Source organism: Cantharellus anzutake (assembly GCF_015039405.1).
Source record: "Cantharellus anzutake strain C23 chromosome Unknown EI90scaffold_100, whole genome shotgun sequence".
Taxonomy (NCBI): Eukaryota; Fungi; Basidiomycota; class Agaricomycetes; order Cantharellales; family Hydnaceae; genus Cantharellus; species Cantharellus anzutake.
In genome coordinates, this window is record NW_024067050.1 from 54,027 (window position 1) to 64,040 (window position 10,014).

Consider the following 10,014-nt stretch of genomic DNA (forward strand, 5'->3'; position numbering starts at 1 on the left):
GTTTTGAACGCTTTTGTGGATGCTACTGCTGCAGACTTCTTGATGAAGGTGCAGATAAGGATCTCCAGTAGATCCCAGAATGGGGGAGTCACCCCGTTCTGCACTCCAATGCATATATAGTGCATTAGGAGGTCTTGGGCCTCACCTTCAACGACGGTTGTCAAAGTGTGGACGTGAAACTCATTATAAGCTTCACCCTTCCACCCACAGGACAACATATAGGCTAGCCAGGAGTGCAGCCAGTTGTGGAATATTTTTGAGTTATTCTCTCCAGACCATTTGATGGTCGGAGTTAGTCCCTGCATCTTTTTGAGCAGTTCTGGGCATACATCTGCAGGCAGTGGCTGCAGGATTCGAACCTCCACACTTCGGTGTGCAGATTCAAGAAGCTGAGTCATGAACTCAGATGGATCAGGCACTACTCATGCTGCAGGTGCTGCGTATGAATGCATGGTTGAGTCAAACAAACCGGGTCGTACAGATGAGCGGTTTGGAAAATTGGATGATGTCATATCCATCCCCGGCCATCGACTCCCGGGCTCTCCGACCCCTCCGTCCTAACTCCGCTCCCCCCTCACCAACCTCGGAGCCCCCGTATTCCGCAAACCTCCCGGTGCCCCTCGATGACCACCACCCCCTCATTTCAATTTATTACCTACGCCTCCCTAAGTACGGAGCCCCGAAGACTTCCGGACAGCTCCGACGTCCGCTAGCGCACTCCCGCCTCCGCTGGGCAATACACTCGCCTGCCCTGCAGAGTCCACCTTCGGGCTTATCCCTCCTTTCTGTTTCTGGGTTAACGCCTGCCTTTCCGCTAACCCCGCGAACCGACTCGTCGGTAATATTCAGTCGGCTAATGTCTTAACCCCGTTAGCTCCGCTCCGTCCGGCTCCGCCAATTGCGGAACCGTCTCCGCTGTAACCATATATATACACTACTTGTACATAGGTTACACCCCAGCAAATAAATCAACTAGAGTTACCCCCACTAGGTTCTAAGTGCCAGTCAGTAAGTTAGGGCACGGACGTGTCACTAGGCACAGCGCTCCTGGCAGAAGTCGCTGAGGCCAAAGCCCTCCGTTACGGAGACATTCCTTCGTCTTAAAATCTGGTCTTTGACAGATGAAGGCTCCCATTTTACTTCGGTGCCAAATGGGTCAAGAAATGGTGGGTTGGGCCAGGACGAGCCACCCTCACCACCATCCTTGTCATCACCGTCCCCACTCGGATGGCAGGGCCTTCTTCCTGAGTTAGACCTGACTTGGTCTACACACCTCTTGCTCCCTTCTGGAGCCACAGGCGGTTGTGAGAAACAGTGGTAATTATCCAGCACCCATCTGAGTGCTGTGCTGTGGGACAGTCTATCGGGGTTTTCACCATTTGCCCCATGACCCACATTGTATACAAATGCCGTGTCTGTATCCAGATGGGTGTTAAAGTCGAAAGTGGATTCACTGAGACTATGCTCAGCGAAGATTGGTCTGACCTTGGCAGGCTGCCCACCAATGTCATCTGCACAATCCTGAACGTAGATCGGGCATTTTTTCCATGTGTAATAATCATATGGAACACTGGTGACTCCCACATCACCGTCTTCCTCCTGTATTGTCTCCACAGTGGCCTTCATTGGCACTGCTTTCTTTCTCCCATGGTTGGGAGGGAAATTACGTGTTTGAGTAGCATCAATGCATGGTATTTTCACCCCACCATTTGTGGGTTGCGACGACAGAATGAACGGTGCAGGCACGAAGCCTGGCCTGAAATGGGATGGAGAAGTTCCACTCTCCCCTGCAGTCGACGATCCAGCCAGTTGTCCTGGGTCGATCTCCCTACCTTTCCCCTTGGCGCCAGTGGTTACTGGCACCATTGATGGGGTAGGTGGCTTAGTTCCACTAAAGATGGGAACAAATTGTCCATCAGATTCTTGTACCTCGATGGACGGGCGTGAACTTGTCGCCTCTGTGATGACGGCAGAGACAGTGGGGATCCCTTCAGGTATGGGGACCCCAATGATTGGTTGACCCGTTTGATTAATGGGGACTACAGGGACCTCCTGGGGCACTTGCACCTCCACAGCGGGTTTAGTGATTGGTTGACCTGTTTGATTAACGGGGACTACAGGGACCTCTTGGGGTGCCTGTGCCTCAACAGCGGTTTTTTTCATCTGGTCAGAGACAATGATAGGGTCCCCACCCATTGTTGGGTTCACTGGAGGTGTTAGAAACTGGGCAGATTCGGACGACTCCAGAGTGGAATCGGAGACTTAGCATGGAAGGACCTCAGCCTCAGCGACTCAGGCAGAGCGCTGTGCCATTGCTGGTTGTCCTGGGGGTCCCTAATTTCAGATCTAGCAGAGGGAAAGTCTCTTGGGGGGAATTCAGGTCGATTTCGGACTGAGGTTACAAGTTACTATGTACATTGTATATAAGGAGGGGTCCGGAATCAAAAGGAGCAAGGGTACTCCGAAAGGAGACAAAGGGAGCTGGAAAGAGGAACAACACCGAGGGTCAAGGGTTTGACTCAATGGTGTTTCTCAAAGGAGGAATGAAGGGCCAAGGCCCAAGGAGGAAGGAAGGAGGTTGGGAGTGGGGAATGGCTAGCTGACTGAATAGAAAGGAAGCAGCAGCCCAAATAGGAATGAGGGAGAATAGCGGAACTGAATAGGACAATGCAATAGTTGCAAGGTCCGACATAAGTCCAGAAAGTCCGAACTCGGAAGTTAAACTCCGGAATATTGGCAAACATAATTAAATGGAATGAGCTAACCAATACAATGGGTATAAGCAGAGGTGGGGTCAAAGTCTGAGGTCGGAGCTAAGACCAGAGGTTCCAGAGACAGAGACGCAAACAGGATTCCGGAGCAGAGGTCCGGAGTCGGGAGCATAGGTTTTGCGTACTCGTCTGAAAGGTGTCGAGGTTGGGGTCGGACCCAGAATGTTCTGGAGTCGGACCGAAGGTGGTGTCCGAGCTGGAGGTGGGATAACCTCTTGGGAGTCGGCAAGGAGAAGGTGACGGAAGGGAAGTAGGGCTCCAGAAGCCGGAGTTCGGAGTTCCGGGAGCCCAGAGCGGAGGTCGGGATTGTATGGATATGACAGGAGGGTTTGCAGGTGGGTTATCCACCATTGCTGTGGGTGGCTTTGGCTCGTCACGTCAAGAGAGCGTGAGGAGAATTTCATTTAATTTCTCATTAAGTCTTTCCTCCACCTTAATGATGTTATGATCTAGATGAGCAATGTCATCGCTATTCCCAGAGATTTGGGTATTCATGTTATGGACATTGCCCCTCAAGTCGGCAATGTTGTCATTGACTTGGTCGACGCGATTTCTTAGTACTCATGCCATTTCAGATGCGAGGGAGTGGGTTGGGGATGGAGGACGCAACGCATGCATTGGGACGTATGCCATGAGAGTCTCAGCTGCTAGGGCTTCAGATGTTGTGACTTGGTCAACCTCTCTCATGCAGGTGAGATGCGTCCCTGGGCCCTTGCAGGCCCAGATCACCACCATCACTTGAGGTGGTGTCGTCCTCCGCCCTACGGCCAGTGGAGGGGCCGGCCATGTTGGCGGGAGCGTTGGACATACTCCTGGTGTTGTATCTCCACGACATCAAGAAGATGTGCCGAGTCGTTCAACAAGTTCGCATGAGAACTTGATCGAAGTTGTGTGTTGTCAGGGGCCGACGATGCGCACGTTGCCAAATAGGGTTTTGGTGCCGGTAATGTGGTGCCAAGAATGGAGAAGAGAATATAGCGTAAAAAAGTGAAAGGTATCTTACTAGTTTGGGGACGGTAAGGCTTCGTTCGGGTTGAAGAAACTGGTTTCTTCAACCCGTTTCTTCCAGTTTCTTTGAGCAGTTTCTTTGACGCTCTCAAAGAAACTGCCTGCCCCCAGGGAATTCCACTTAACTAGTTTCTTCCTGTATTGAAAAATACTATTATTTATAATCATATCATGGTGCTTATGCATAGGTGCATTACAAAGGATCGACGTGAACGTGCCAAGCATCAACAACTGCTTATTGGGTTGATCGTATCTCAATGGATTCTTTCAGCAGCTGAAATTTACCACCACCGCTATATTCTCAAACGCCCTTACCATGACTCACCATATCGGGGTGAAGATTGGCTTCGGGATTTGCTGAATGGACACCCAGGTCGGTTCCACAGCCAATTTGGGGTCCATAAGCATGTCTTCCGTCGTCTGGTTGCTGAATTTCGGTCCATGGGCATGACAAATTCTAAATATCTTGCCGTTGAAGAGCACACCGCGATATTTCTCTATTCTGTGGTAACCGGACTCTCAATAAGGCTCATTGCAGAGCGGTTCCAACATTCATTTGAGACAGTTTCGATGTCAGTCTCTATCAAATCTTGTTTGTGCGGCATGGCTAACAACCCTTCAGTTACTTCAAGAAAGTTCTTTGTGTATTATCGTCTCCTCCCTTCTACCTCAAATATGTATGCCTACCCAAGCCTAATACCCCTACTCCACCCGAAATTTCCGCCAATCCAAAATTTTATCCATTTTTCAAAGATTTCATTGGCGCAATTGATGGTACACACCTTCCCTGCAACCCTTCCACAGAAGAGCGCGAAGCATCCCGCAACCGCAAAGGGGGTGTCTCCCAGAACTGCCTGGCAGCATGTTCATTTGATCTCCGTTTCCAATATGTGCTCAGTGGATGGGAAGGGTCAATTGCCGATATGGCAATGTACCGTGATGCACGCATGACAGATTTGCCTATCCCAAACGGAAAAATGTATCTTGCAGATGCCGGATTTGGTGCATGCGATACACTTCTAGTTCCTTACCGGAAAGAAAGATATCACTTACAAGAGTTTGGGCGGAGTCAACTTCGGTAAGTCAATTTTCGTGGTCCCACTACCCATCTCAGCTGTCCTACAGACCACAAAACCATCGAGAATTGTACAACCTTCGACATGCTCAACTTCGGAATGTTGTGGAGCGCAATTTTGGAATTGTAAAAAAGCGCTTTGCAATCCTCCAGCGTGCACCTTCATATCCAATGGCCATTCAGGCTCGAATTCTTCCTGCACTCTGCTGTCTCCACAACTTCATTCGATTTTACGATGCTGATGAAATCCACACTTTTGGAGTGGCCAGTATGGACATTACCTCAGGTGATTTTGGGGAACTTCAACATGGTACTATCACTCGGCAGGAAAGCAGTCGGGCAAGTGGAATTCGCGATAGTATAGCTCAAGCAATGTGGATTAGCTACCAACAGCACTTGTCAACTCATTGAAGTCAGTATATATGAATGATGTGAAACAAATACTAGGATTGCCCAATCACTGGAATTTTGGTGCTGCCAGACGGGCTATTTTCTTCCTGACCCAGTTCTTTCGCAAGCTATCACGGTTCAGGCTGAGGTAGATGTCTGCCGCATATGGCTCCTCCTGAAGAACATTGAGAAGGATCGTCAATTCTTCATCATCCAACTCATCCTCAATCTCTTGAGCATGAGTAGCAGCTTGAATTTTCCGCTGCGGGGTAGTTGGGATAGTAGAAGACGAGGCAGAGCTGGAAGCAATGAATGCCTTGGTGAAGTCACTCATTGACTCAGCTAGGGCAGTGAAGCCAATTGCGGCATTGGAACGCGGAATTGTATGCTTTCGTTTCGGTAGTGCCTCAAGTTTGACAGCATGTTGAACAAATGAGCTTTTTGATTCAGGATGTGGTGACTGATGAGTTGAAGGGATGGAGGGAAGAGATGAGAGGGAGGGAGATGGCTTGAGAAGATCGGGGTCAATATTGTCCTCAAAGCCAAGATCATGGCGCTTGCGAAGTCGTTCAGGGGAGGGGGTACATGACCAATTCTCGGTTTTGTCAGCATCCTACAGACATATATAAGTCATGACCTTGAAAGGAGTGTCAACATACCTTTGGTTCATCAGCAGTGGGTTCGGTGTCCTCGCTTTCAGGCTCCGGCATCTTGGTTGCGTGGAATGCTTGGCATCCAGTTGCGCGCTTAGGATTAATCTCTGCCATCTCATCAAAGAGTGGCCACCCTTTTTGACGGAATGGAGCAGCCAGAGGCCACTCCTAGTAATGTAAATATCATTATTAGCAATTAGTCATCGCAAATAAGAGATATGGGCTAGCAGCTACTTACCGCAACAAAATCAATCCATAATTGCTCCTCTTCCAGTCCTAGATCAGCACCATTTTCATTACTCCAGGGGAAGCCTGACTGTTCCGAGAGCCGTTTGACTGCCCAATATATCTGTTTTAACTGCGGAAAAGGTATAGTCAATACTTTGCTGAGATGCCGCAACTAGCAACTCACCTTGCCATATTTGTTCTTGCATGCACTAGGCTTGAAGACTGTCCCACACTGCTCAAGTAAGTGCGCTGAGGCACCATTCCAGACCTTGTCCTTGAAGCCAATATTAGAAGTACCACCTGCGCGCTTAACTTCAAGAAGATGGTGGATGAGCTCTGCCTCATCATGGGACCTCCAAGTAGCCCGCTCAGATGGTGTCTCAGTAGGAGCGGTGGCTGCATGAGTGGGTCCTCCTTTGGGAGGTCGACGTCGTTTGCTGCCGTTGATCGGAGCTTCAGATGTTGGGTTGACATCTGTGTCAATGTGTTTCCGCTTTGGGGGCATAATTCACAAGTCTCAATGTCGCTGCATTCCATTGTAGAATTTATAAAAGGATCTATGATGAAGAAACTGTGTACCGAACAGTCATCAGTTTCTTCTTGTTTCTTGCCGAAACTGAAAGAATCGGGAAGAAAAAGCGAGAAAGAAACACACAAATAATGAATTAAGAAACTGGAAGAAACGGATCGAAGAAACCAGTTTCTTCAACCCGAACGAAGCCTAACGTTCCGTTCCCCTGTTCGCCTCAGGCCTCAGTTGTCCATCTAATTATACGCTTTGATTTGCTGTATATTAACGGGGCAGAAGTAAAGGCTGATACAGCTACCTCGAGGGTTTATATACAATCTAATGCATTCTCAGCACAAATAAATAGAGAAGCTTCCGCGACGCTAAATTAGCGTTGCGACATAATTATTACACAACACAACATCAACTGATGTTGTGAGCAGAATATAGACATGGGCCAGGGCCTCACATTCGCCCTCCCTACCTCCTTTCAGTTATACCGCAGAGTCTAACCCATGACCTTCAGTACCACACCATTTCCATCATCCCCTTGTCTCTGTTTGGATGCCTTTGTTCTGATTCAGACCCCCCTTTGATTTCCTTGTGCTTTCATCTCTCCACTATATACAGGCACTTGTACATACTCATTTTGGACCTTCAGTCTAAAATCGACTAGAAATGCCCCCTAGAGACTTCCTGCTCACTGCTTCTAAAATTAAGGACCAAATGGACAAACAGCAATGGCACAGTGCTCCCCTTGAGTCGCTGAGGCCAAGGTCCCTCCTTACCAAGTCTCCAGTTTTCCTCCAGAATCGTCTGCCCTAGCCTAGTTCTAACAACCAAGTCATTTTGGTTGAGTCATATCTGATGAAGTCATCTGGGCAAGTCAGTAGCACTTTCTAGAACAAAAGCTTGTAAATACTCTATTGCATGTAAATAGTGCAAAGCATGGGAAAGAAAGGTCTTGAAAGGTATAAAAGGACCATGATTTCGCTCTTTTTGTAGCCCCTCAGAGAAGTAAGAAAATAGAGTAATATTTCTCTCAAGCACTTCTGGTTCTCACTCCAGTGTGAAAAAGTGATAAGACAGTTAAGTTTGCCACTGTACAAAAGGAAACAACAGTGTGATAAGTGAGATAGGCGAAAACAGTAGTATCTCTCCACACATAGGAGTAATCACTCCCTAAACTAAAAAGTGGTAAAATTAGGTGAATTCTGACTGAGAGCTGAACAGACCAGAGTTGGCTCAGACAGACAGAATTATTTGAACAGCTCTGCAGGATGTTTGATTGTTTGATTTTTCTATAGCACACTAAACTGTTGAAAAAGCAACCCAAACACTAACACAGCACTGTACTTCAACAGGTACACTCCCCCACAACCAGGAACAGGGAAAACTGCACTCTCAGTTCCACTCCTTCAATGGATATGACAGAGTAGCCTTATAGCTAAGTGTTCACTCACACCACATACTCTGCTCTGCTTCCTGTAAATACCTTAAATACTGTTTCTGACACTTTGACTGCATGTAGAATTTTTGTAAGATAGGTGATGTGCACAAGTGATTACCCTCTGGATACAAAATATTTGAAAACTAACCAGGCCCTCTGCCTGCAACACAACACTGTTTGACTATTTCTAGGCCCTAAGTTATGTAAAGTACACCCTAAAGAAGACCTCCTGGGTCGCTGAATTTTGATATCTCAACTCAATCAAAATGAGATGATGAAATGGGTGTTGATGCTGGGAATCAACTTTCTTCTCAATCCCTATGCATTTGAAACTACAATCGAAAAATTAGCTCCCAGCATTTTGGTGGCTGGGGCATACCGGATCCAATTGAATCAGGAATTAATGATTCCCAAAAGAGGGAAGTAAATGTTAACTTGCCCTTTCTCTGCCTCTGCCTGCCTCTGTGCCTTACTCCATCATGCCTATAAGCAAAAAACACAAGCACGCAAATAACCTTGGACACTTCTCCCAGGAGAAGTCAAATAATTGTGAACTGGGACCATCTCACCTATTTGTCAGGGACTGCACGTCAGTTCACGACGATAAGGGTGTTCCCAAGAATCCTAGTCATTGTTAACGCTGAAGCGCCACCTTCAGTGGAGATAGGGCTTATATACATGGATACCGCTATCCACTAGAGCGCGGCTACAAATGAGATAAGGAACAGCCGATAGAATGACGACATGAAAAGATAACTATTCATTCGGATAATTGTAAGCGAGGTGTGGGAAAGGGGTGACATGTGGATGGAAGATAGAGGCGGGATGCTAAGCGAGAGCTAAGCGAGATTACCTGCGTTCTTTGGATCTCTCCGGATCGTCTGATGGCAACTCCCTTCCGGCATAGGGGGTCAGGGTAGCTGGCTAGGCCATGCCCTGACACTGTTTTCAGAAATTGCACACTAATGTTCCTATTGAAGGATTGAAGGATTAGATGGAATGGGCTCAGGTGCCTTTCCAGATATGGGAGCTTCTTGGATGGGACTAGCAGCAGTGTTTCATTTGGTGTTGGTACTGGAGAATGTGGCTCTGTTGACTTGACTGGTAGTCCTGACTCTGATAGCGACTCTGATATAGATGAAATATCAAACCCCGCAATGTCATCCAAAAACACATTTATTCAATATCTTCATGAGTCTCAGACTGTCAGAGACCAGAAATGGGATGAAGGAGACGTCCCTGTGGTGGAGGGCTTTGGCCTCAGTGACTTAGACCAGGAGCACTGTGCCTAGTTACACATCCATGCCCTAATTTACTAACTGGCAATGAGAACTGGAAGGGGGAAACTCTAGTCAATTTTATCACTGGGGTGTAACCTATCTACAAGTTATGTATATGTAGGGCAGGCCCATGAATGGCGGGACCGAGCAGAGCGGAGCTAACAGAGTTACATGTTAGCCGACTGAATATTCCTGATGAGTCAGGTTATGGGGTTAGTGGAGTGGCAGGCTATAACCCAGAAACAGAAAGGAGGGATCAGCCCAAAGGTAGGCTTGCAGGGCAAGCAAGTGAATTGCCCAGCAGAGGTGGGAGTGTGCTAGCGGACATTGGAGCTGTCTGGAGGCCTTCAGGACTCCATACTTAGGGAGGTGTAGGTAATATATTGGATTGAGGGGTGGTGACCATCAAGGGAGTCAGAGGTGATTGCGGAATATGGAGGCTCCAAGGTTAGTGACGAAGGAGTGGAGGTAATCCAGAAGGACCAGAGGTAGTGAGGATGATGGCTGTGGATGGATATGACACAGACAAAGCTTGGTTACCTGGTCTGAGCGCAGTCTATGCTGGGATAAGGCAAAAGAGAAGGAGGTTCATAAGGGACTCCAGGAGAAGCAAAGGAAGACCACTATTGATGGAAAGAAACTGTCAGGTCA

General features: G+C 47.9%; 1 protein-coding gene across 1 annotated transcript; it reads right to left on the reverse strand.

Annotated features, from left to right (window-relative positions):
* Positions 1 to 6,015: 6,015 nt before the first annotated feature.
* EI90DRAFT_3021076 (uncharacterized protein) lies at positions 6,016 to 6,630 on the reverse strand (the record flags this gene model as incomplete). Its single annotated transcript, XM_039057606.1, has 3 exons — positions 6,016 to 6,065; positions 6,132 to 6,255; positions 6,310 to 6,630. The coding sequence occupies 3 exons, from the start codon at positions 6,628 to 6,630 to the stop codon at positions 6,016 to 6,018; spliced, it is 495 nt and encodes a 164-aa protein (XP_038909669.1).
* Positions 6,631 to 10,014: the final 3,384 nt, after the last annotated feature.